Genomic DNA, 27,806 nt, shown 5'->3' on the forward strand with positions numbered 1-27,806 from the left:
GTGGAATATAATGAACAACATAAACTGATGAACAAAAACAGATCCAGAGACAGAGAAGCATCGATCAGACCGTCAAACCTCTGAGGGAAGGTAAGGGAGGGTAGGGGTAAGGGGGAGAGTTCATGCATATAAGCATAACCAATGGACACAGACACCAGGTGGGTGAGGGCATGAGCAGGGGGAAGGGGTAAGGCAGCTGTGGGCAAACTACAGCCCACGGGCCGGATCCGGCCCGTTTGAAATGAATAAAACTAAAAAAAAAAAAGACCGTACCCTTTTATGTAATGATGTTTACTTTGAATTTATATTAGTTCACACAAACACTCCATCCATGCTTTTGTTCCGGCTCTCTGGTCCAGTTTAAGAACCCATTGTGGCCCTCGAGTCAAAAAGTTTGCCCACCCCTGGGGTAAGCGGAGATAAGCACACATATGTAATACCTTAATCAATAAAGGAAATAACCCTAGCTGGTTTGGCTCACTGGATAGAGTGTCAGCCTGGGGACTGAAGGGTCCCAGGTTCGATTCCAGTCAGGGCATGTACCTTGGTTGCAGTCACATCCCCAGTAGGGGGTGTGCAGGAGGCAGCTAACTGATGCTTCTCTCTCATCGATGTTTCTAACTATCCCTCTCCCTTCCTCTCTGTAAAAAAATCAATAAAAAATATATATATATTTTAAAAAGTAAAGAAAATAAAAATATAAAATAAAATAAAATAGAAAGCTGTTTTCCACTTCCACATGTCTGCCTCTGTACCTTACCTTTAAAATATTCGTTGGTTTGCTAGGGCTGCCCTAACAAGATATAAACTTTGGGGAGAAGGGACATGATTCAGTCCCTAACAACTGTTTTCGAGGTGTGTTTCAGATGTGATCTACCAGGCAGCCAGGATGTGGTCCTTACCTCATGTCCTCCCACCAACAGAAGAAAGTCTTCATTTTTTTTTTTTTTTAGCAAAGTCCTGGGCCTTCCAAAATGTATTTTATTTTTATTTTATTTTTATTGATTTCAAAGAGGAAGGAAGAAGAGATAGAAACATCAATGATGAGAGAGAATCATTGATCAGCTGCCTCCTGTACACCCCACAGTGGGGATCGTGCCTGCAACCCAGGCATGTGCCCCGACCAGGAATTGAACTGGTGATGACTTCTTGGTTCATAGGTTGACGCTCAACCACTGAACCACGCAGGCCGGGCCCAATATATACTTTCAATCAACCAATAATCAGGAATATTTTCAGGATTTTTTTTTCTCTCATTCTTTTTTTGTCCTTTTTTATTTACCAGCATTGTCAGATGCCTCAGAATCCAGACCCTCACTTGTCCTCATACTCTGATCTTTGTGTGTGTCCTGCCTCCTTCACATACGCACCAGGCACATCAGATATCTCTGCAAGAAAGGTCTCACAGACATTGTTAGGCTTTTTCTCAAAGGTCTGAAATTCCTTCTCCAATGGGTTTTCTGTTTTACCCTATTCCACTGAAGCTTTGGGGGACAGTGACAAGGTTAAACGGAGCCAGGCGGGCCTGAGATCATGCCAGAGCCACGGGGATTTCCGCCTTCTCTCCGTGGAAGACAGGGGCACTCATGTCTTTCAACTTGCTGAGCTGTTAGTATCTTTACCATCATGGTGTCCACTTCCTCTTCAGGGCTGAAAATCCCCTGGCCCCAAGTCTGTGGTGCTAGAGGGAAAATGACCAAGTCCTCAGGTGGCTGCTGCCGAGACCGGGAACAGAACAGGGAAGACGAAAACTCATGTGCCCACACGCCCACCCAGCTCTCTCTCTTGTGCTCTGGGACCTTCCCTGAGCATTTCTTTTGTGGTCACATGCCTGACATTGATTGGCTTGTTCAGCAGCTATGCAGCTATTTTGCACTGATGATTTTGTCCTCGGTGGTAGGGAGGTTGTTGCAATCAGGATCCTAGCTTTGGATGATTGCTGGGCCAGTGTCATAGATGTTAGGCTGGAGGAGAAATGAATCAGAAGTAGACCAGTTAGGAGGAACCCCCTGTGTGCCAGGCACAATGTTAGCACTGAACATGTCAACTGATGAAGTAACAGAGCTGGTGTATCTCTGCTTCTGCTAAGGCCCACTGCTACCCTCACTGCCCTGACCAGGAAACTCCCAGGGACACCAAAGTCGCATGATCTTGGCCAAGTAAGGAAAGCTCTCTACTCTGACATTTTCCTCTAAAACAGAAGTTGGGTGGAGATTAAGAAGGGCCTGTGTGAAAGTACTAAGCACAGCCCTGGCCAGTGTGGCTCAGTTGGTTGGGCGTCACCTCATCCACCAAAAGGTTGCCAGTTGGTTCCTTTCCTAGTCAGGGCACATACCGGGGTTGTGGGCTTGATCTCCCATAGGAGGCGTATGGGAGGCAGCTGATCAGTGTTTCTCATACTGAGGTTTCTCTCTCTCCATTCTCTTCCTCTCTCTCTAAAAATCAATAAAAATATTTTAAAAGAATGAAAGAAAGTACTAAGCATAGTGCCTACTGCACGATAGTCTCTTGATCTGTGTTAAAAGTACTGTACTGGTAGATAGTGCTTTGATGGTTATCAAACAACTCCAGTAGCAATAACAAGGCGAGGAAGTAACACCTACACAGGGCTCCCTGGCAACGGGCCTGACACTGTTCCGGGTTCTTCATGCCCATGAACTCACTTCCTTAGATGCCAATTCAGTGTTGGTTCCTTCAAGTACCAAATGTTTACTGGGTCACGGTTGGTCAGGGGGAAGCACTGTGACAAACATAAGGACGGAGGGATAAAGTCACTGTCCTCAAGAGAGACCTAAAAACAGATGCACCCGAAACTAGGACAACGTGGGTTTTCCAGGAGGAAGTGAGCAAAGGTACCGAATGCGGAGGCTTCTGCGGAGAATGGGGAACTGAGAGAAGCACCTGGAGAGCATGAGGGTCCCTGGGGACCTGAGACTAGGAAGGCAGTTGGGGGCCAGTGGAGAGATCCTGGATGCTAGATTGTATTTTGCACTGATGATTTTGATCTGGGGGTTGGAGAAGTTTGTTGTAATCAGGATCCTAGCTTAGGATGATTGAATGTCTTAGACGTTAGGCTGGAGGGGAAATGGATCAGAAGCAGGAGACCAATTAGGAGGCAACCTTATGTTTGAAATCAGCATTTTTAACATGTAAAAAAGCCTAGAACCTTCTATTCAATGATTCTGTTCTCACTTGCATTCTTGATGTCGAGCATAGCCTCATGTGTTTAAAATTATAAATGTGGCCTTGGCTGGCATGGCTCAGTTGGTTGGGTGTCATCCTGTGCACCAAAGGTTGCTGGTTTGATTCCCTGTGAGGGCACGTGCCCCAGTTGTGGGATCAGTCCCGGTAGGGGGGTGTGCAGGAAGCAGCCAACTGATGTTTCTCTCTAAACATTAATTTTTTAAAAAATTGCTGTTGTTGTTGTTGGTATATGTGTGTGTGTGTGTGTGTGAATAGATATGGAGAAAAGTCTGCTGCTTTGCACATAGTATGACAGGAAATATTTTTTTTCTGTATTGTTTAAACTCTTTCAAGGGAGCCGGTGTTGTTACTTTTATGTTCAGATAAAAGTAAGCTATTTTAGTCATTAAAAAATAAAGTATTTTCTTTTCCATGTAACTTAAAATGGCAGCATCTAGTTAATTCACAGGCCAGTGCTGTGAGCGCTGAAGTGGACGGTAACCCGGCAACCCAAAGGCGGTGGACACCGTGTTCTCCAAGCCTGGCCTGAGAGACACCCTTGGCCGGGGCTTCTGTGGGATCCGCCCAAGAGGCTGGCTGTCCTGAGACAAACTGCGCATTGGAAATCAGTTGGGACCTTTCCTCTTCCTTTCGGGGTATCCCAAGGTCTCATGCCACTTGTTACCCTCTCTCCTCACCCACAGAAGTAATATGTCACCCATTTTTCATGTTTGATTGAAAAATAGCATAAATACAGAAAAGTATGACAGGGGATGCTTTTAATCTTCTCTCCTACCATCCCCGACCTCCTCTAACAAAACTTACATTAAAGAACATTAAAATATTACCCACCCTGTGCTTTCTTCTCTGAAGTTCATTCACATATCCTTTCTCTCATTAAAACCACATGTGGGATGTCCACCTTTTCCAGGCATGGCCAGGCCAAGGGTGCAAAGATGGGTAAGTCTTCAAAGAAGCCATAGTCCCAAACCGTGATCAGAGATTGGAGATGGACCATGTTAGGGGAATTCACAGACAGCTGGGGAAGCAAAGGAGCAAAGAACAGCCAAGGTTCTAGTAGGGGGTGGGAGCCATAGGATTCAGGGAGGAGGTGATGCTTAAGGTGGGCCGTAGAGTCTGCCAAATGGATTGCAGAACAGGAAGAGAAATCATCCAGAGAGACCAGCATGTTCAAGACCCCAAAGAGTGAGAAAGTTGGGCGCCTGTGGGTTACGGCAAGCTGCATGATTTGATGGAGCCCAGCTGGGCAGAGTTTCTCTAAGAAATTGATCCCACTCTTACAATTAACATCAGTAGTCACACCAGTGAACACCCTGCAACATGCCAGATCGTCTTAGATTTTGTTCCTTTACAGCAAACATGTCAAACTCAAAGGCTAACACGGGCCAAATAAACAACGTTTAAGTTTATGTGGGCCACAAAAACAAAAGCTTCAATTTTCATAGATATGTAGATTTATTTTGATAGAGACATGCTGAATAGAAAGTGTAGAGAGCACCTGGAAAGGCACATGAGCATTTCTTTAATTATTGTCAGCTGAGTCCAGTGGCGTTGGCAGAGCCGCTTCCTAGAGACATAACTGGCTCTGGTAAGTCTGACCCTTAGCTCAGGTGCCGGGGGGTGGGTTTCATTATCTAAGTTCAGCCAGGCGCAAAGAACAGACGCAATTATCCATACTTAGCCAGGAGCGACATTACAAAGAAGCCACAAAGAATGAAAAATTACAGCTTGATCTTTAACCATGATTATAGCTTGATCTTTAACCATGATTTCACATAATTTCCTTGGTTTTAAACTCTAGTAAAACTTCCTGGAATTATAGTGTATATAATAAACGCGCTGCACCAGCTCTGGGTCACTGTCTCTCCATCGGAGGGCCAGCCGTCCCACCCTGTCCCAGCTTTTCCCCTCTGTCTCTGTGTCTGTCTCTTTCTTTCATCCTCTCACTCCCCAGCTGCCCCTACTCAGGACTCCTGTCCGCTCTCTAGCCACACTGGTCGCGGTAGAAGAGAGAAATACTTAATAACAAAGGACTGAAATAAAAGAGTAATTGCTAGCATAAAATAATAGAACATTTTAATAAAAATTAATATTTTTATTGAACATTAACTTACCAGATACTGGAATAACTGCACAAATTAATAAGCATAAAGCAAATAAACCTATTTTTCTTGTTCTCTGAAAGTGAAATATTTCCTGTTGCGCACACCAAACAAGTCAGTACAAAACCAAGGACATGGCAATCAGCTGCTAAAATATTCACTGCTAGTATTAGTGGAGAGAAATGGTGTGCCTGCATGTAAGGCGTGTAGGGAAATGAATGCAACACAATTATGTAGTAATCAGTCATTAGCGAAGGTTGTAGTTCATTATTAATAATTATGTATAACAGGATATTGTAAAAATCAAGCTACGAAAGTTTTATTAAAATGTTCCTTACATACCATTATATTGGCTGGGCCGCATGCGGCCCGCGGGCCACAAGTTTGACAGGCTTGCTTTACAGTCTTCCTTTCCAGAGTCTGTTTATTTAACCCACCCTGAGCTTAACCTGCTTCCTAGCCACACCCAAGCTGGTGTACACAAGGTCCTGCCACACCCCCTCCCCACAGAGTGTTCTGGCTTTGAGGGAAGAATCCACTGTTCCATCAGGTGCCTGAGTGTCTGCACGAAGCTGGACGCATGACAAAGCAACACTAACTGGCATCCATGGCCTGGAGGAGGGCATGCTAGGAAGTCTCAGAAGGTTTAACACATTTTGTCCAAAAATGTGGCTCTAAAGAAAGGTCAATCCCAGAGAACAATCATTTATTTACTCATCAGATATTTATTGAGCACCTTTCATGTGCCAAGCACTGAGCCAGGGGCCGAAGATACAACAATGAGCAGGGTTAGTCCCACTCCTGCTGCGGTTGCTGCTGGTACCCACCACATGTCTGGCCAGTTGCTAAGGCTAGTGGCTCTCCTGATGAGGCCACCGGGTGTCTGCTCTGATTGGTCAGGCCCGTGCCACAATGATGGTCACCCTTTCTGCTAAAGCAGTGGTTCTCAACCTTCCTAATGCTGCGACCCTTTAATACAGTTCCTCATGCTGTGGTGACCCCAAACCATAAAATTATTTTCGTTGCTACTTCATAACTGTAATTTTGCTACTGTTATGAATCGTAATGTAAATATCTGATATGCAGGATGTATTTTCATTGTTACAAATTGAACATAATTAAAGCATAGTGATTAATCACAAAAACAATATGTAATTATATATTCAATATGTGTTTTCCGATAGTCTTAGGCAACCCCTGTGAAAGGGTCGTTCGACCCCCCAAAGGGGATGCGACCCACAGGTTGAGAACCGCTGTGCTAAAGGAATTCCCCAGCAGCCTACAAACTTGTACCAGGGCTCCTACTGCTGGACATTTTCTACAATTGCACTTCTGATTCAGTTAATGTCCCAAACTTGATTCATTCAATATTGATTACATTATTTTTGCTTTTAGGCAATTAACTAATATATAAAAGGATAAATTTATTTTTTAAGAAAATGAGTAATACCAAACTAAACACAGTAGTAATGAGAGTCTCCTTTTATCTTTTCCAGTTCTCCCTTCCCTAGAAGTTAGCAATTTGGAGTTTATCTTCTCAGACCTATTTCTATCATTTACACCCATTATTATGCACAGATAGAAACATGGTTTTGTCTTCATTTATTTTATATGCCTGGGTCCATGTTCTCTGAGCCTCAGCATCATTGGGGGTCAAATTGCCCACCTGGCAAGAATTTGTGGTAGAAATGAAACAGGTGAAGACTCCTGAGTGCTGGGCTGGAGGCTTGACACGTCCAAAGCACTCAGAAAGCCCTGAGGACAGTGAGAAAAGCCACCCTCATTCACCTTACACATCCTGCAGCAAGGGAGGCAAACTGAGGCACCTCTGCCAGAGTGGCACCAGTTTCCTATTTCAGGAGCAGCAGTGTACAGTGCAATGGGTGTTGCAAAGAGGAGTTTTGCATGATCTGTATCCGTATAAAGTTCACAGTCTGCAGGTTGTAATTTTAGATACTGAAGTCAAGGTAATCTCATAGAGGAGAGGCATGAACGAATACAGAAGTGAGGCAGCCACATGGAGAGCTTGGGAAGGACTTCTAGGGAGAGGACACAGCGAGGGCTAAGCCCCCGAGGTGGGGATGTGCCTGGCATGTTCCAGGAGTCCACTGTGGCTGGGGCTCAGTGAGAGCAGGGGAGTAAGGAGAGAAATCCGAGAAGGGAGGCGGGAGGTGGGGTGGAGGGGGGCTGTTTGGCTCTCACTCTGAGGGACATGAGAGCCATGGCAGGATTGTGAGCACATTCATGAGATGACTGACTTTTTAAAGGACTGTTCTCTATGCTTCATGTATGTTTGAAAATTTCCCTATTGAAAACTAAAATGTTGATTCTAGTATCTAGGTTTCAAAGAAGCCAGGGTTCATGGCCATAATCCAGGTGACAGATGACAGCCACTCAAAACAGGCTGGTCACAGTAGATGACTGCATACTTCAGCAATTTTGTAAATTGGACCTGCAGGATTTTCTGGAGAGGGGTGAGAGAAGAAAAGGAGTGAAGGGTGGCTCAAGGTTTTTAGAAAGGGCATTTGGAGGTTTTTAGAAGGGTGGGGATTATTATCAATTGAGACAAGAAGACTATGGGTAGACCAAGTTTAGGGGTGTTAGTTTCCTATTGTTGCCCTAATAAATTTAGTGGCTCAAAACAACACAAATTAACTCTCCTACAGCTCTGGAGGCCAGAAGTCAGGAACCAGTTTCACCCGGTGTCAGAGGGCCTGGCTCCTTCCCAGGGACCTCCTGAGGGAAGAATCTGAGTCCTTGATTTTTATCTTCAAAGTGCATCACTTAATCTCTCTTCCACTATCACCCAGCTTTCTCCTCATCCATGTCAATGTCCCTCTGCCTCCATCTTAAAAGGAAACTTATAATTACATTTAGGGCTCACCTGGGTAATACAGGATAAGCCCTGATCTCAAGACACTTAATCCCATCGGCAAAGCCTCATCTATAAATAGAAGGTAAAATTCACTGGTTTCAGGAATTGGGCACTGATATCTTTGGATGTCATGGCTTAGCCTATTACTGTGGGTATATTCAGGAGTTCAGTTTGGGGTGTGTTGAGTTTGAAGTATCTATGCAGCATCCAAGGGGGACTATTGAGTAGACTGTTGAATATACAAGTGTGGAGTTCAGTGGAAGGCCTGAACTACATGTATTCATTTTGGAGTCACTGGCATATTGATGAAATTGAAAGCCATGAGACTGAATTTAACACAGATACTCAATTTCCCAAACTCCTTTGCAGGTAAGAGCCAAAACATGTGACCAAAACTCTACCGACTAGATATACTCACATCTGGGTACATCTGTATATATGTGAACACAGTGGATTAAAACAACAGTTGCCACTCAGGGTCCATTCTAGCCTCAGCAGTACCCAAGGCAACAGCTTTCCAAGGCAGAAATTCTAGAAGAAGCACCCAGGTGTGAGCAACACAGGTACTCTGAGAACCCACACAGGCTGCAGTGAGGTCTTCCCTGGGGCAGCTCTGGGTGAAACTTTGGTGTGACCTCCAGTCCTGCCTCTCTGGCTCTCTCAGAAAGATTCTGTGAGTGACCTAAAACTCTTTACTATATATATCCCATCTCCCCTGAACTACCTGGGCTGATGTGTGATACCTGCAATTCAGAATTTCAACCAATGAGCTCCCTACTTAAACTTTAAGAACTAGAATGCTGCACCCATCCTAGGCTCTGGGAGTCTTCCTAGTGTCCTGTCTAGAAAGGACATTGGGAGCTTCTATACACATTGATTTATTCAATCTTCACAATAACTCAGAGATGTTTTCCACTAGTTTTAGTTTTGTGGGTGAGGTCATCGAATTCCTACTGCAGTGCTTTTACTCTATCTGAAGGGTCAGTGTGCCCAGATGGGCAGAAAGCTGTCTTTAGGGAAGTGGATCAAAGCTATCCTTCAATGGAGCACCTGGAAGGCCAGGCTAGCAGTTTGGACTTGCTGGTAGGGAACCTTGATGGTCTTGAAGCAGCGGGAATGAGACGGTGGGTTTCTTTATCAGGTGAAGAAAGTCAGGTCCATCTCTTATGAGTAGACTCCAAAATAATGCATGTTCATAGGACTTCAGCTCACCAGCCATCCCTGGGTATTAGCTCCAAGGACATATGCCTGAGTGGACTCCGGAAACCTCAGACTCGCTTCAGACCAGCGGTCACCAATCTGTGGTCCGCGAGGTCCGAAAAGTTGGTGACCACGGCTTCAGACCCACTCGCTGCTGGGTGGTCTTGAGTGAGTTCTTCAATAGTTTCTCTGAACCAGAGGTTCTCCATTTCTGACAGAAGCATATCAGAACCTGCCCTCACTGGTTCATATTCAGGTTTGGTTACTGTGGAAACGACCCCAAATCTCCATGGCTTAGACAAGACAGATGTTCATTTCTCTCTCAGTAACTGTCCAGGTGGCTCCAGCCCCATCCAGGGCACACGCCCCTTTGGAGATGGCTCAGCACCACATCTTCTGGGTCCATAGGTCCACCAGGAGGAAAGGGCTCCCTTTCCCTTCCTTTCCAGTGCTTCACCCAGGAGCCACACACATCACGCAGCCACAGTGAAAGGGAGGCTAGGAAGGACACTCGTTTTTCTTGGCAGCCATGAACCTGACCAAAAATGCAAAAGTTCTGCGACTAAGTGAAGGGGAGAAGAGCTGTATGGAGCTGATGAGCATTTTCTATCTTTCTGTCTGATGGACCAGTTAAAAGGATGAAGGAAACAGTCTATGCAAGGCACATAGCACAATACTTGGCACACCGCTGATGTCCAGCCCTGATTAGTTCTCTTCCCCTTGTGGATGGACAAATGGATCCAGCAGACATTCATGGAGCACCTACTATGTGCAACTCTTATGAGACATACAGAGAGGACGTTGATGCGATATCCAAGTCAAGAGAAGCAGACAGATGGTGTGGAATGTAATGTAACGAGGCTAGAAAGCGGAAGTACTGTCTTCAAGCTAAGTACAAAGTCCTTGCAGCACAGAGAAGGGAGCTCTTCCATCCACCTGTAGACTCACGACAGCCCTGTAGAGAGGGGCATTTGGAGTGTCAGTTGGGTCCTCAAAGGTAAGTATGATTTTAGCAGATGGAAAGAAATGAAAGGGAAATCTTCCTGCCAACACAAATGAAAATGACAATAAAGCACTATGTTTTACCTATAAGTCTACCTAGAATTAGGTACAGGTACAGATTCAGACATAGATAATCCCCATGTTTTGTGCCAGCCTCAGCTTCCCCATATCCAGCACTGTGGCTGTGCCAACCCTTGTGGTTCTTCTCATGGTTGCAAAATGCCCTTTAGCAATAACCATCACGGAACTTTGAGGGGGGGAAAGTTTATTACTTATAGGACCTGGAAATTACCCAGCGTACCTGGGGCACACAGTGAAGTTGTGGGTAGAGTGAGAACACACACAGTTCTGGGGTTCTGCTTTTACTCCGGTCATGGGTGAAGGCCTAGGGTTTTGGGGACTCAGTCTTTACTGGTGAATTTAAAACTTAAGAGAGGGGATTTAAAGCGAGAGCAAGTAGAAAAAACAGTGGCCTGAATGAGCAGTTATTGAATCAACCAAGATCTCTAAAATTCAGGGAACTCAAAGGAGGCTGGGCACTGGCTCTTCAGTCCTGTGGCTGGTGGCTTGTCCACTGGAAATAGCCATTGTGGAAGTGGATGTTTCCGCAATCAAAGCATAATCAGGCACTGAGCTACAAAAAAAGAAAAAAGGAAAAAAAACTGTCAGGATTCACACTACTACCCAATGGTGGCAATGGGGGGGGGGGGGGGGCCCACCTTATACTTTGGTGGGTAAGGGAATTGGATGGCTAAGAATAGAGGAAGGAAAATTGTTCTCTTTCTCAACTTTTTTATACTATGAATTTCATCCCATGCATATGCGTTACCTTTCCCAAAAAAAGTATGTAATTTCATAACATATTAGGAATAAGAAATCATTTTAAAAGGTCCTCCTAGAATTTCTGCTGCACCGGGGCAGGCTCAGCTCTGCAGTGCATGGTGGGAGGTAGGCTCAGCCGGGTCATGCCTGCACCAGGCCAAAGAAGTGCAAATCTGACTCTGCAGTCGGCATTTAGCAACTCATATTGCAATTGATCCGTGCTCTATAGAGTAAGGACTGGGTATCCCGGGGGAAGCAATGAGGTCGAGTTAGGAATTTACTTACGAAGTTAAGGCACAGTCAGGATGCGTGCTGTGGTCCACACACATTAAGAGCTTCACCGGCCTATAGAACGAAAAGATTTAAGGGATTCGTTTTTGTTTGTTTGTTTAATTCCTTTTATTGCTTGAAGTATTACATGAGTCTCCTTTTTCCCCCATTGACCTCTCCCTGGCAAGGGATTGTTTAAATGGCTTTCAATCATCAAACGTTTGTGGTGTTCCTGCAAAATCCCAGGGACATTAAGTCTCTGACCTGTGAAGAACACAGTTTCTTTTAAAAAATATTAGCCAGCATTATGTACCGAGAATTACATATATTAATTACATCAATTATATCATTGAATCCTCACAACAATGACATAGAACTGGTACTATAATCATCTCCAGTTTACAGTGGAGAAAGCTGTCCACAGGATTTGCCCACGTGCTCACAGTAGCAAGCTGGGAAGCTGAACTTGAACCTTGCAGGCTCACTCTGGGGCCTAAGCATGGATGCACTTCTGCATGGATGTACTATTTTACTGGGGAAAAACCCTCAATGAGGGCAGAAGGTTGGACTTGAAGCACATGGATGATAGCTGTTGTCCAGGTTTCAGCAAATCAAGCTAAACTACTCTGCACCATGAAAGGGGAAGATGTGGGGTCCCCGGGCAGCTGGGAGGGAAGGAAAACAGCAGACAACAGAGGAACAAGGCAGAGGTGGCGCACTGGACATTAGATAGGAGGTAACCCCAAGAGAGGCTCTCTCATGGCAGGGTGACTGGAGGGGACTTCGGGTGAACAGGAAATACATTGTTCACTCTATGACATGCTACCTGACCCCTCCGGAGGACATGCCCACTTTTCAGTAAAGTCTATACAACACAGCTATTTTTTATAAAGTAGTTATTGTGTTGTGCCCTCCAAAACTCATGAAGTTGTACTAAGTCTGGTTCAGTGCAGTGCTAAGCAGAAACCAACCAGGAGGCAAGACGGGGTATGCAAAGATAAGACCTCATCAAAATTTGCAAGAGACTACATCACCCACATTTTGAGAGGCAGGAGTTCTCACGTACAAGGAGCTTAGAGTTTGATTCGTTAATCTCTGTCATTTAAACTTTCTGTTACCTCCTCTATGCTCCCAGGAGCAACACAAAGACCACCTGAACACAGACCAACTCATGGCAGCAAAGAAATGGGAGCTGGGCCAGGCTTCAAGGCTACAGCCCTGAGGCCAGCTTAGGTGGGGACCTAAAAGGGGAAATAAAAACAGGCTGAGACCCTGAGGGCAGCTGTGAGCCAGGAAGGAGAACTTGGACTCTGGCTGGGCCTCCCACCTGGATCAATGACTTAAAATAAGACAGCCTGAACCAAAGCAAAGTGGCCATGAATGTGAAATTTTTAGCCACAATTTTCTCCACCCTTGAGCTGTTTTAAAGTAAGACATAACTTTTACAAAATTTACTAAAATTTGGTGCATGAAGAAAGAAGAGTCCTACAGTAGGAAGAAAGGAAGAGCACACTTCAAGTCCACACAATGCTGGGTTCAAAACTCAGGTCTGTCTGCCACTGAACGGTGACCTTGGGAAACTTACTTAACCTCTCTGATCCTTACTCTGCACATCCATAAAATGGGGCTATTTATATAAAGCTTTAAAACAGACAAAACCAACCCATGACCTTGCTCGTTTAGAGAGATACTGAAAGGGAGGCCAGGGAAGGCACTGGGGTCCCAGTTTCATTCTGTTTCTTGATCTGAGTGTTGGTTACATGTGTATGTTGAACTTGTGAAAATTCGTTCAACTGGATGCCTATGGTTTGTGCATTTTTCTGTATATATATTTCTTTAAAAAAAAAGATTATTAGCTTTCACATGCCTTTGGGTGGTAACAACAGCTGACTGCTGAGCTTACTGAAAGCATTAACAACAATAGATGAATAAAATGGACAACTTCGAGCTGTGGGTTTAAGAGAACAGCTTTGAGGGACTCATTTTCCTGGGGAGGCAGGAGTTGGGGGAGACCCACACTTCCAGGGGCTTCGCTCGAACGGGAAGATTACCCAGCCCCTGGCGTCCTTGAGAAGGCGGAGGGTGGTAGAGCCAGCTGGACGGCTGTGGGCGCCGGAGGAGAGGCAGAGGTAACTGGCACCCTGCCTCACCCTCAGACGTTGGGGAGAGCTGCTAAGCCTTGAAGTGCTGGACTCCAGTCTCCAGGAACCAAGCAGGGAGCAGACATAGGTGAGGAATTCCCAGTTGAAGGGGGGCTTCCCACTCTCCCAGGCTTTGAGACAAACTCATCTACATTTCCAAGAATCAGGAATGCCCGCAAACAATATCTGATTTTAAGTTCATAAAGTTCCTGGCCCACAATGCGCTCACTCAATGGTAGCTAGTGCTATTTTCCTATTGGCCTACAATCAAGACGTACCTGCCTGCAAGTATCTCACACAAACTCCACCTTAGCACCTCTCGTGGGGAAGGACCCCACAGGCGTGTGACACTCAAAGGTGCAGGCACCATGCTTCCTGTTCACAGGTTACTCACTGTGCCCTTCACCTGTGGATTCAAACTGGATATGCGCAAATGAGAAAGGGCTGCTCCCTCTGCCCTTCCACTGGGCCGAAGTGGGTGGAGCCAGGCAGAACCCTGGCCAGAAGGCACCTACCTTCCCCCCACCCAGTGACAACCCAGAAGGCACGGCCCCTTGGTCTTCAGAGCTGATGCCCCTAAAACCCTTTCAACAACCCCCTACCCTCCAAAACCACTGATTATCTGCAGTGATGATAATGTGACACGTACAGGTGATCATTAGTACAGCTGTACTGAAAACCCATCCCCTTCAGTCTGTCTTCCAGGATTTTCACACTGCCTTCTCCACAGGATTCCCTAAAACACAAACACAGAAATACAAAATAAGAGGATGGAAGAAGTCTTTTCTAGGTTAATTAAAATATATTTTGGCCATGTGCTTCTGGGATAGTCTCCTCTTCTGGAGAAATATTTGGACCCAAAAGTGCTGCTTGCAGTAACCCTCAGTACCCCAAAGGGGCTGCTCTGAGCACCCAACACCCAGTCCAAAGGTTACATGTCAAGTGTCCCGGGAGGGCCTTGCAGGCTCATGTGCAGGTGCCAGGTGCGTCACAGGGTTTCTTGGCCCCACCCACCAACAGTCCTCTGTGAAGTGCCCCTGACCAGTGCCAAGTGCCAATTGTCCTACCTACCTATTAAGTTAAGCTTTATATGGCAACAAAACATGCAATTCAAAAAAAACATTAGAAAGTGCAAATAAACAAAAGGGAAAAAAAACAAACAAATATTACATCACCAGAGGTAACTGCTGCTAATATTTTGATGTATGTCATTCTAGACCTTTTAAATATACTTATTTCCATGAGATTTGAAATATAACAGTGGAGTTCTGCTGTCCGTGCATTTCGTTTTCTGCATTTGCCCTTGTCTGTGGACATACATACATGCCTGCCCTTGTTTTTAATTCCTATGTACTCTCCCTTCCATAATTGGAACATAATCCCTAAAACCAGACACCTCTTAAAGATCAAGTTCATTTGTATATTTCAATCTCATGCACACTACAACAAACCTTGATAAAGCTTCATTTTTATACACATCCTTCATTATTTGTTTCCTTAGCATCAAGCCCTGAAAGTAGGTTTTCTGGTACCCAGATTTGAATGCATTTTAAGGCTCTTGATAGGCATCACCACACTGAACCCCAAGCTGATCACCCCAGCAGAGTATGAGGTGTCCATTTCCCCACTTTTTCATCAACAGGGGTTCTTGCTGCCCCCCCCACTTTGTGATTAAGCAGGGGGTGGGATGTATAAAGGCAAACAGGTATGGTCAACAGGCATGGTATTCATATTCATACCAAAGGCAGGGCCCTGCCTCACTTTACTGGGAGCACAATAGCTCAGTTGGTTAGAGCATCATCCTGATACACCAAGGCTGCAGGTTTGATCCCTGGTCAGGGCACATATAAGAATTAACCGATGAATGCCTAAGTGCAACAGATCTCTCTCTCTCTCTCTCTCTCTCTCTCCCTCTCTCTCCCTTCCTCTCTCTAAAATCAATCAATAAAAAAATTTTAAAAAGAGACTATTGTTTTCCCAAAAATGAAAGTGCAAAACAGACAAGCATATCCCCTCTGGGAAAAGCAGGTTTGCAGGATTACCCTCCACAAGAGCACCATAGCTTACAGGTTGGGTCCCCCGATTTCATGCATAATCCATATCTCAATTCGTGTGATTTTATCCTTCTGGAGGTAGGGAATTTCAAAATCTGCAAAAAACCTGAAAAACAGGAAAGACATTTCTCAAAGTCCTAAAGCAATATGATACTTTTGCCATTTCAATGTTAGCTGAGCTACACAATACTTTTTTTTTCACATCTTTGGGGGCTATTTTTTAGCTTTAACTTTTTAGGTTACTTATTTCATTCATGCATTCATCATCTGTTAATGGTGTAACTGGATAAACATACTAGTATATCTGATCTCCAGGTCTTTCAATGGTTTTGTTTAGGTTGGGGATTAGGACCATTCTCATAAGCCTCCTTCCAAAACAACTAGATAAACATTTTGGCATCTCTACTGTATTGGTTGGTGCTGACGTTCTTACCCTTCTACGGGATAGGCTCCTGTTGGCTCTGAACCATTCAGCATGACGTGGATCACCCCAGAACTGTCCTGTGCATACTGCAAGAAGAAATGAGTCTTTTTTCAGCTATGAAATGGACAAATTATATATATATATGTTTTTAGAGAAAGAGAGAGACATCGATATGCTGTTCCACTTATACATGTATTTCCTGGTTGATTCTTGTATGTGCCCTGAGTTGCCCTTATGATCCACGTCCAGGTGACAACGCATCCATAGCCAACTGTCTGGAGCCTGTACTCAAAGCAGAGCTTATGGGGAGTGGGTGCAAACACAGGCCTCCCATCAGAGCGGCCTGGAGAGCACTGGATGAATATATAATGCATTTGTCCAGAGCAGGCCCTCTGCTTAGCTCCCAATGGCATCTGTGGTGGAGGATTTGACCAAAGTCCCTCTTACCCTGATTAACAATGGACCCGGTGGACACCTGGGAATGCAGAGCAGGAAATGGGACCCAAAGAGACATAGATAGCCCTGAAAGGGGGTTGGTTGGCAGCAATGGGTCAGGGGACCCTGAAGTCCATGGGCCACCTAGTCAATACAGGGAACATTTAATAGTAAACAGCTCTTTGCCAGGCACAGAGCTGAAGACTTAACCCTCATTAATTTCTAATATTTGTTCCAACCTGGTGGGAGAAAATGTGAACTGTACTCACTGGCATTTAATAGCTACTGATGACTACCATCACCCCTGGTGACAACATTCTCTGAAGAATAGACTTCCCTCAAGGAGATAATTTCTGGATCTCCAGTTTGTCCTCAGTCCTCTCTCACCTCCTCTCCCATGGGCATCAGTCTGAGAGACATTTCTGACTCCCACATCTAGATATCAGGTGTCCCAGGGCCTCCAAGAAAGCAGGGGCCATCCTATTTTATATAGCAATCAAAATCACAATTATTCGAGCCCAGCCGGAGTGGCTCAGTGGTTGAGCATCAACCTATGAACCAGGAGGTCATGGTTTGATTCCTGGTCAGGGTACATGCCCAGGTTGAGAGCTCAATCCCCAATAGGAGACATGCAGGAGGCAGCCGATCAATAATTCTCTCTCATTATTGATGTTTCTATCTCTCTCTCCCTCTCCCTTCCTCTCTGAAATATATATATATATATATATATATATATATATATATATATATATATATTAATCACATCTATTTGAAATCCTAACAACCACCACCACCTGACAGCAATAACGACTATTTAATATCCTCATCTCTGATGAACACTAATTGGACATCTCTGTGCCATGTTAAGCTCAAGTCCACACAACTTTATGGAGCAAAGAGACTAAATCAGAGTCCTGAAAAGGTGGAAAGTGAGGCTCTAAGAAGGTACGTGGTGACCCGATGGCCCAGTCTCGGAACATCTCTGACCCCCTCTGTCCCATGCTCGGGGGTCCCTACTGTGCCCAGCCCCTAGCCGTGCACCCAGGATTACCTGCATGGATGCCCTTTTCCAGAAAGAATCCACAGCATTGTCTTCACAATCCTCTGATGTAGGGCATGATTGGTAATCGAGTCCTAGGAGGAAAACAAACACATTTCATTTCAAAAAGGATATTGGGAAGAATTAATTAAAGGTATTTTCTGGCTCTGAAAAATATATTCAGCCTGTGTTCTGCACAATGTGCTCAAGCTGAGAGTCACTTCTGCCCACCCAATCCACAGGAGCCTGGTGAGTGTCCTCCCAATCCGTGATACGGAGACAGATCATCTTGCTCGGCGCAGATTCGAGGAAGGTGAAGAACTGAGCAGTTGGCTAATGAGTGAGCCTGGCCAGCCACCAGCATGTTAGCTGGGTTATTCTCTACTGGAATGCTAATAAAGGGATTTTAAAAAACCACATACAACTTTGCTTCACTAGAAGAAGTACCTTCTCCAATTAGCCCTGGTTTGGAAGTAAATACAAGAAAAACAGAAAGTGATAGTCTTAGCCAGAAAATAGACATTTTATAACATGTTCAAATATATTAAATTGTATTAACTTTAAGGACATAATTCAGTAGATATATATGGTATTTGTTCACTATATACTCTATTTAAAAAAACAAACAAATAAAAAAAAAGGAACATGCTGACTGACAAGTTGTTCCAGGGAGAACCAAGCAGGACACAACGTGTCCCTGAAGGCAGGCGATGTGTTCAGGGAGGCGCAAACGTGATCACCTGTAATGTTGTTAAGGTGCAAGGCCCATTGCATAACTCAAGAGAGGATCAGTATAAGAAAGTGGTAATTACTTCTGTAAATTACACACTCTAGTCTTGAACATAGTTCTGGTTATCACAGGGGCAGGTCAGAGACCAAATTTCTCAGAGATCTCTGAGCCTCAGAGAGGTCCCAGGGATGGTACATGGCACAGAGGATCAGAATCAAACTCTCTGGCTTGCCACTGCTCCTCCCACCATTTCTGACAGCCACGGCTTTAGGTGGTATTTGTCCCAAAAGTAATTTCTGTATTTTCATGTTTTATACTTTCTTGCTCTTAAACTATGGACAACTGGTGAGTATTATTAATGATCATTTATCTAGTTGAAGAATTCTCTTCATTAAAAATAGATTATTCTATTCTTGAAGAATTCTCTTCTTTAAAAATAGTTTATTCTAGCCTGGCCAATATGACTTAGTGGTTGAGCACTGACCCAGGAACCAAGAGGTTGGCGATTCGATTCCCGGTCAGGGCACATGCCCAGGTTGCAGGCTCAATCCCCAGTAGGGGTGCGAGCAGGAGGCAGCTGACCAATGATGTTTCTCTCTCATTGATGTTTCTAACTCTCTACTCCTCTCCCTTCCTCTCTCTCTAAAAATCAATAAAAACATACTTTAAAAATAGTTTATTATCTAAACTAAAAAAACAAAAACTGAAGTAAATATAGATAAGAAAAAAATGTATGACTTCAGCCCGACCAGTGTGGCTCAGTGGGTTGAGCACTGACCTATGAACTAGAAGGTTACAGTTCGATTCCTGGTTGGGGCACATGCCCAGTTGCAGGGTCAATCCCTAGTAGGTGACATGCAAGAGGCAGCTGATCAATGATTCTCTCTCATTATTGATGTTTCTCTCTCTCCCTCTCCCTTCCTCCCTGAAATCAATAAAAATAAATACTAAAAAATAAAAAAATTCCTAGCAAGAACAGTTCGGGTTTGATATCTTCTTGACTTTTTTCATGTGTATAATTTCATATGTGTTTGTGTGTATATTTTTTATTTGAATTAACTTGATTTTTTTCACTTAAAAATATATCACAAACACCTCACCAGACCAATAGACACATTGTTCATAGCTCCACAAGATACCATGACATGAACGTAGCATTATTTTTCTGATCCTAAACTCTGGGCTTCACTTCCTTTTTAAACAAAGACCCCTTAGAAGATGGCATCGATCGAATCAGAGAAGTGGGGAATAACCTGTGATTTTTCTGAGACACTTTCTCTGAGCTGCTTTACTCTCAACACTTCTGACAACAATCACTTCTCCAAACTCTCCAGGCTGGGGGTCCCACAATTCAATTTAGTTCGGACACTAACTATGCAGAGTTAGCATAGACACCACGGGTTAAGGGCTGGGTCCCACAAGACTGCCCTACTTCACTCTTTACTTACTGACCTCCTTGCTATGCTTAAATATGCCAGACACACCCCCAACTCAAGGCCTTTGCACCTGCTGTTCACTCTGTCATGAATGCTCTTCCTCATCTCCTTTATTAAAGGCTTTGCTCAAATATCGGCTTCTCATGAGGGGTGAGGCTTTCCCTGGGCCTATGTGACACTGAAACACTTTCCTCTCCCCTCATCCCCCTGCCCAGCACTTCCATCCTCTTCCCTTGGTTTGTTTTTCTCTGTAGTCCTTATAATCTTATGCAAGACTATATATTTTACTTGCCTGTCTATTGTCTTATTGCCCCTCTATAATGTAAGAATGGGTTTTAGCCCAGCTGGCATGGCTCAGTGGTTGAGTGTCGACCTATGGCGAACCTATGACACGCGTGTCAGAGGTGACACGCAAACTCATTTTTTTGGTTTATTTCTCTTTGTTAAATGGCATTTAAATATATAAAATAAATATCAAAAATATAAGTCTTTGTTTTACTATGGTTGCAAATATCAAAAATTTCTATATGTGACACGGCACCAGAGTTGAGTTAAGGTTTTTCAAAATGCTGACACGCCGAGCTCAAAAGGTTCTCCATCACTGAACTAGGAGGTCACAGTTTGATTCCTAATCAGGGACTATGCCTGGGTTGTGGGCTTGATCCCTAGTATAGGGCGTGCAGGAGGCAGCCGATCAATGATTCTCATGATTGATGTTTCTATCTCTCTTTCCCACTCCTTCAGTGGATAGAGCATCGGCCTGCGGAGTAAAAGGTCCCAGGTTTGATTCTGGTCAAGGGCATGTACCTTGGTTGCAGGCACATCCCCAGCAGGGGGTATGCAGGAGGCAGCTGATCGATGTTTCTAACTATCACTCTTCCTTCCTCTCTGTAAAAAATTTAAAAAAAGGGGGGGGGTGTATTATTTTTCTGTTTGATTCTCTGCTATATTCCCAGGACCTGGCACATAGTAGGCACTCTATGGCTTCTAGTTGGATGGATGAATGAAAGAATGAATGGAGGAAAATAAGCAGAACTGTGCTTAGGTTAACATTTAAAACATCTCTAATACCCAGGGAGGAAGAATCTCTAGCCTTCGGGGAGGAACCACCTTCCCCCACCTCCTTTCCCTGCTGGCCTTGCTCCTGCTTGTCCTTTGAGACTCACCCAGAGCCAAGAGCCTCCTGGAAGCTTCCTGGACCCCCTGGTCCGGCTGGTGTCTCACTCTGCTCCTCCCTGGAGCCCAGCCCTGCCTGTGTCCTAGCACTTGATAATGGGTAAAGGTCCCTCTCAAGGCTATAAGCTCCCTGAGGGTCGGGAGGCTTTATGCTGCCAGCTCCTAACAGGGGAGCTGGATGGAGGAGGAGAGCTGTCCCTACCCGCAGGTCAGTCCTCCTGACCTTAACTTTCACTGTGATTTTAATCTGGAAATACCTGCTGGAGGCCTGGAGAGGCATTTCAGAGCCCAGGCCTCAGATCTTTCAGAAAGGGTTGAATCCTGGCCTCTCCCTCTTCAAGTGATTTAACCTCCTTAAGCCTCAGCTTCCCCCTCTGGAAAATGAGGAGAGTGAGGCTCAGTTGTGCAGGGTGGGGAGCACGTGCTCTGGAGTCAGGCTGTCCGACTCTGCTGCTTCCTAGCTGTGCACCCCTGAGCAAGTTCCTTAACCTTGCTGTGCCTCAATTTCCTTATTTGTCAAAATATGAATTAGGATTGGTCCTGTCCCATGGGGATTAAACTAGTTAATTGCCGGGGTTCATGTCCCAGCATCAAGAAGGGTTCAGGAATCTGGAAAAGGGGCTGCGCGTAGATGACATAGAAATCCAGAGACTAATAAAGAGTCCAGAGACGAGTTATAATTTTGAAAGGCATTGGGGGTCAGAGGACCTTCAGCTAAAGGAACTGAAGAGAGCCTCCTTGTCTAGGACCCTTGCTTTTATTAACACAATTTGTCCTAAGGCAAGGTGGAGATAATACACTTCAAAGGGTCAGGTTTCAAAGGGTACAGAGGCATTGTCAGTTTGGGGAATAGCCTATGGCTGTTTTAGGGAAATGCCTTTAGCCATTCCTAACAGATGACTACATCTGTGACTCAACCCTGTTGAGTCCCCAATTCTTGTATGACATGCTGGAATTGGTCTACGGCAGTTAATGTACATAAAGTGCTTAGGACATACCCATCAAAAGATAGGTGCTATCTGCTATGGTGATTAATTGTTATTATTACCACCTACTTCAGAGGATTGGTGGTGGTGGTGGGGAAGGAAATGAGGTAAATGCATATGAAAGCATTTAGCACAAATGGCAAGTGCCTAGTAAGCAAGAACTCTTATTTTTCTTTTCCTTTTTAAGAAAGAAACAACTAATCCTTTTTATTATTTCAGAGAGGAAGGGAGAGGGAGAGAGAGATAGAAACATCAATGCTGAGAGAGAATCATTGATCTGCTGCCTACTGCACGCCCCACACTAGGGATTGAGCCCACAACCCGGTTATGGGTCCCGACCAGGAATCGAACAGTGACCTCCTGGTTCATAGGTTGACTCCCAACCACTGAGCCACGCTGGCCAGGCAAGAACTCTTATTTGTCTTGTGTGTTGTGCAGGAGTCTTACCAGAGGCATTTTCCTGCCGACACCAGCTCAGAAGATCCCCAGTCCTGCCATACAGAACATCGCCCAAAGGCATGAAACGACCGGTATTCTCTGAGTAGCTGTCTACAAGGAACTGGTTATTTTCCCAGAACAGGGACTATGGAAAAACAAACACAACATTCAAATATAAAATGAAATCAAAACAAACTTTTTTCAGGCACAATGTCATCAAGCTCAGACAGGCAACCCATTTCTTATTCAACTCTGACCTGCCTCACAGCAAATGCACTTTCCTTTCTTGGTCTTAATTTCTTCCTGTTAGTCCAAGGGTATCCTGCAAATGTTAGTGAAATATTTTCCCAGTAGTACAATACAGTATGTGTGTGCCCATGTGTGTATGAAGACCCCTGGATTTAAAAGAAGATCAAGGGACCTGGGTTTGTGATAAATTAGATGTGTGATCTTGACCAAGGCATATTCTCTCCCTGTGCCTCAGCTTCCACATCTGGAAAATGGAGAGCGTGAGCCCCGCCTCTTCTTCCACAGCTGTGTTTAGGGTGCTATGCAATATATTCCTTTTATATTATACTTTATAGTTCCTGTAGCTGAACCCCAGGTGATTTTAGTGCCCCTCATTTTGGGGGCAGCTAGAATTAATTAATTTAATTCCTGGTTAGGCCTTTGTTCACATTAACTGCTCTTCTCTTCTTAAGAATGTGTCCTAAGTTGCTGCGGTGGGGTTTCATTGTCAAGCAGGAGATGATGACTTCAGGGTCCTGAGGGAAATTTACGAGTTTGCCTTGCAGAAGGAAAGAATGTCTCCAAAGCAGTGATGATGAGTTACTGCCGCCGAGGAGTCTGGCTGCACAAAATGTTATCTGTGACTAAAGAAACACAGACTTCTCTCTCAGTTCCCCGGAACTACCCATCCCCTACTCCCGAGCTGCATAAAAACTTCATGCTGTGCTTTTGGGGAGAGATGGGTTTGCGAGATCTTGCTCTCTTGGACGCCCTGGAAAAATCGAATAAACCTTTCTCTGTCTCCACGCACCAGTGTTTCAATGTTTGTGTTACTAGAGCAGCGGGTATAAAACCTGAATTTTGGAAGATGATTCTGCAATATTCTGACTATAAAGTTATAGTATTTTTACCCAGAAATTCCACTTCTGGAAAAAATATCTGAAGAAACCCAAAACACTAATTCAAAAAGATATATGCGCTCTTATGTTCACTGCAATGTTATTCACAACAGTGAAGATTTGGAAGCAACCCAAGTGCCCATCAGTAGATGAGTGGATAAAGAAGAGGTGGTACATATAACAATTTATAAAAAATTTGCGACAACATGGATGGACCTAGAGGATGTTAAGCTAAGTGAAATAAGACATACAGAGAAAGATTATACCATATGATTTTACTTATATGTAGAATCTAAAGAATAATGCAAATGAGCAAACTAAACAGAAACAGACTCATAGGTACAGAGAACAGACAGATGGGAAGGGTGCTGGGGAACTGGGCAAAAAATAAATAAAAGGATTAAGAAGTACAAATTGGTAGTTACAAATAGTCACAGGGATGTAAAGTATAGCATAAGAAATATAGTCAATAATATTGTAATAACTATGTATGGTGCCAGGTGGGTACTTGAAATATTGAGAGATCACTTTGTAAAATACATGATTGTCTAACCACTATGCTGTACACCTGAAACTAATATAACATATTATGTCAACTGTAATTGAAAAATAAAATTTAAAAAAGAAAACAAAGTTATACTGTTCTCACATAAAAATAAGACAAAAGGCAACACCCCGCTTACTCATTATCTCATCAGATCCTCAGTAGTCCAACTGGTCTCTGCCTAGACAGGAAGCTGTTTTGTTCTCTGATGCATCCTTAACCCTTAGCACAATGCCCACCACATGGAAGTAGCTCAGTAAATACTTACTGAGTTCACCAACTAGAACCAAAATCGACAAGAGAGGAGAACAAAATTTATGGCTCCTCTCTTTACCATCAGGGAAGCAGCAAAGTTCAACATATACTTAAAAATCGTGGTTTTGGTCTATTATATCTCTGAACCTCCTGGCTCCATTTACCTCTTTTACAGAGGGAAAAATTAGTGTTAAGATTTTTTTTTTTCATTTGTAACCATCAATGTTACCTGACTTTACAATTAAAAATCAAGTTAAGAATTATTATGTCAGAGAAATAGAAATGCTCTCTAACAGACCTTAAACTCAAGGCACTGTTCAAAGAAAACATTTTAGGCCCGCTTTTCTTAATTATTATTTTTTTAAATATACACATTTAGCTTTGTCATTGTCATTTAAAGCCTGATTTTATAAAACACAACAAAGGCATTTTTAAGAGTTTTGTATTATGGGAATTTAAAGAGCAGAAATAGCGATAGCTTTGTAAGTGTAAATTATATACACTAAAATCAAATAACTGGAGATTTTTTCAATATGGAAACTATTCAGATGAAACAAATGGCAAAAAGGACCTAGTAGGGATGTTTTGTGATTGTGGATTATCAGTTACTTGAGGACCTAAGTAAAGATTCTGAATATTCAGACTTCTTTTGCTGTGTTTCATATTTACCTATATTCTGAGTCAAGCTACATGACCAAAAGATCTAACTTAGGAAGGCATTTAGCTTTATAGCAAGTTTTCCCATCTACAGTTACCATCTTCAAAGGAATTGACGATACAGCGCTGATGTAACCTGCTGGTTTCCTTTAGAACAGTGGCCAAAAATATGATGTCAACCTGATGGAAAGTCAAACAGGTACCAAAAAAAAAAGGCACAATTATGCACAGTTCAGTAAAATATAATGTTGTTTTCCCCATCTCAAAATTATCAATGAAATAAAACAGAAACGTTAGTTGGCTTGGTTTCAGGAAACACACATTTGAGAATTACATCATTGTTCTTCAATTCCATTATTGTTCTTGTCCCATCTCCAGTCATGGACAGGATTTTGTTGGGCACCAAGCTGCTTACTTTATGGGTTTTAGAACAGAAGGAAGGCAGAGGGACTTGCTCAGAATTGCTTATAAACTGTGGTCCCAACTTTCCCACTTTGCAGGTACAGCCAAATCTTTGCATGTGGAGATGAGGAAGCCTCCTCTGCCGCCGTAGCTGTGTTCTGTGTGAGTGCCAAGCAGACTTCACCTTGGAGAGCTTGTCTCTGGGTGTACTGTCATCTTTGGCAGTCTTGTACCCTCAGTATCAAACTGCCATCTGTTAAGGACTTCGCTACTTAAATATTTGAGATGACTACCACACGTTTCTGAACTGAGCACTTGCCTGACAGGTCTTTTAATTATTCCGTCATATGGTTTAGGTATTTCATGGACTCAGTATCAGTGGTGACAAGCAAGGATGAGTCCCTATTTCTGAGCTCGAGTAAAGGTTTCAGCTGGATAAATGTCACTCCGATATAAAGTGATGTTGATGCCAAGTGAGAAAAATGATTTCAGGCCCTGTGAAGGGTGATGCCCTGCTCTAGAGAGAGCTGCCGCACCATGGCCAGGCCCACAGCTTGGTGCATCCACAGCTCAGAGCACCCACCATACACCACGGCTACCACACTCGCTGACTGCAGGGGCTCCACAGCAGCTCCCCTCCACTGATTCCAAACGTAACCTTCAGCCCTAGCTGGTATGGTTCAGTGGATAGAGCATCAGCCTGCAGACTGAAGGGTCCTGGGTTCAATTCCGGTCAAGGACATGAACCTCAGTTGCAGGTTCCCGGCCCTGGTCGGGTGCGTGCAAGAGGCAACCAATTAATGTGTCTCTCTCACATCAATGTTTCTCTCTGTCTCTCCCTCTCCCATTCTCTCTAAAAATCAATGGAAAAATATCCTCGGGTGGGATTAACCAAAATAAATAAATAAATAAATAAATACATAAATACATAACTTCATTCATTTATTATATTAGAATGTATAGATATCTGGTTTTCTTAAACTGGAACTGAACAGATATAACCTTAAGGCCCATTAAAAGGAGAAATGGGTTTTCTGGGAGGCTACTTGATGTTGAGCATTTTCTGAATTACTCAAGGTCAGTGAGGACAGAGGTCACCCAGAATCTGCCCTGGCCCTCGCCGGTTTGGGTCAAGTGGATAGAGCGTTGGCCTGTGGACCAGAGGGTCCTGGGTTTGATTCTGGTCAAGGGCATGCACTTTGGTTGCAAGCTCCTCCCCAGCCCAGGCCCTGGTTGGGGCTTGTGCAGGAGGCAACCAATCAATGTATTTCTCTCACATCGATGTTTCTCTCTGTCTTTCCCTCTCTCTCCCACTCTCCCTAAAAAATCAATGGAAAAATATCCTCCTGTGAGGATTAACAAAAAACAAAAACAGAAACCGCCTGGGTGGAGCCCCAGGGCGGGAGTGTGGCAAGGTCCAGATGTCCTTGTGACTCCTGCACTGACTTGTTGACTCAGGAAATCTCCTTCTGCCCAGGCAGGCAGGAGGCCGGGATCACTGGTGAAGATAAAGCCACCTTCCCACCCAGAGCCCCACAGGGCAAGCGCTCTGGGAGGTTGTGGCCGATGTTTCAGCCACACTGGAGACCGCGAATCTCACACCTCTGACCTCTGTAAAGACAGAGCCACGCGTGAGCGCCTTAGTTACCTTATCTCTGGGAATGGAGTGCCTGGAGAGGTTTATGAAAAGGTCGTAGTCGGAGGGCAGCACGGAGCAGGGGTCCTTGGCCAGCACCGCTTGAAAGGCCTCCCAGATGTCTGTGCAGTTCTTGTCCCTGTGCAGGAACACACGTTTATAAAAGAAAAAGCCACATGGCAATGTGACAGATCTTCATTTCTGTCACCCCCAGACTCCCCTAACCTTAGCTCCCCCGATCTTCAGAACCCCGATCCTCCCCACACAACCACCCTCCCGTCAGGACCCCTTACTTCCCGCACACCCCTGGCCTCCCTCCCCACAACCTCCTGGCCTCCAGAGGGCCCACTTCCTCCTCCTCTTCCTCCTCCTCCCCTCCCCACCCCCCTGCCCCCACACTTATGCCCCTTCCGCCCACCCAGTCCGCTCCCTTTCTGCGCCCCCAGGTCCGCCCGCTGCTGCCTGCCTGCCTGCCGAGCTCACCGCAGCTGGGGGTTCAGCAGCGCGAGGTACTCGGTGCAGCGGCCCAGGAAGATGCTTTGCAGGTGCGGGGTGGTACCCTCCCCGCTCCACCGCGCGCCTGAGGCTCCCACAGAGCCGGGCGCCAGCAGCAGCAGAAGCAGCAGCAGCAGCAGCAGAAGCAGCAGCAGCGCAGGGAGCCTGAGCGACATCCAGGACAGTGCCCAGCCCTGGGCAGCCATCCCGGGGACTTTGGAGAGCCTGCTGGACCGGCTTCCCCTTTTTACCTTAAGCTGCCCCACCCCACCCCAGCTGACCTGGGCAGGACTGGAATGCGTTAAACCACTGCTGCCTAGGCATTTCACAATTTGTCGCCCTTTTCACACCAAGAG

General features: G+C 44.7%; 1 protein-coding gene and 1 pseudogene across 2 annotated transcripts; both read right to left on the reverse strand.

Moving 5' to 3' along the window:
• Positions 1–10,631: 10,631 nt before the first annotated feature.
• BST1 (bone marrow stromal cell antigen 1) lies at positions 10,632–27,692 on the reverse strand. Of its 2 annotated transcripts, XM_070411065.1 has the most exons (9): positions 27,439–27,692; positions 26,968–27,094; positions 22,344–22,479; positions 17,581–17,663; positions 16,104–16,180; positions 15,684–15,776; positions 14,266–14,352; positions 11,491–11,550; positions 10,632–11,017 (listed from the first exon to the last, which is right to left on the reverse strand). In XM_070411065.1, the coding sequence occupies exons 1-9, from the start codon at positions 27,654–27,656 to the stop codon at positions 10,906–10,908; spliced, it is 993 nt and encodes a 330-aa protein (XP_070267166.1). In that variant the 5' UTR covers positions 27,657–27,692; the 3' UTR covers positions 10,632–10,905. The 2 variants fall into 2 exon arrangements, with proteins under 2 accessions (XP_070267166.1, XP_070267157.1); XM_070411056.1 differs by lacking the exon at positions 10,632–11,017 and having other exon boundaries at positions 11,487–11,550; positions 27,439–27,656.
• On the reverse strand, positions 24,164–25,858 carry LOC138999132 (mitotic spindle assembly checkpoint protein MAD2A pseudogene; annotated as a pseudogene).
• Positions 27,693–27,806: the final 114 nt, after the last annotated feature.

Source organism: Myotis yumanensis, unplaced genomic scaffold (genome assembly GCF_028538775.1).
Source record: "Myotis yumanensis isolate MYYU_CA2020_CCGP unplaced genomic scaffold, mMyoYum1.0.hap1 SCAF_1, whole genome shotgun sequence".
Lineage (NCBI taxonomy): Eukaryota > Metazoa > Chordata > Mammalia > Chiroptera > Vespertilionidae > Myotis > Myotis yumanensis.

What these genes read in the sequence shown, in the direction of transcription:
- BST1 (XM_070411065.1), bottom strand. Translation starts at nt 27,656, where the DNA reads ATGGCTGCCCAGGGCTGGGCACTGTCCTGGATGTCGCTCAGGCTCCCT. An exon ending in GAAATCGGGGGACCCAACCT is followed by an intron (nt 14,353 to 15,683) that starts GTAAGCTATGGT and finishes TTTGTGTTTTAG; the next exon opens with GGAATCCTGTGGAGAAGGCA. An exon ending in AGCTGTACTAATGATCACCT is followed by an intron (nt 11,551 to 14,265) that starts GTACGTGTCACA and finishes TTCGTTCTATAG; the next exon opens with GCCGGTGAAGCTCTTAATGT.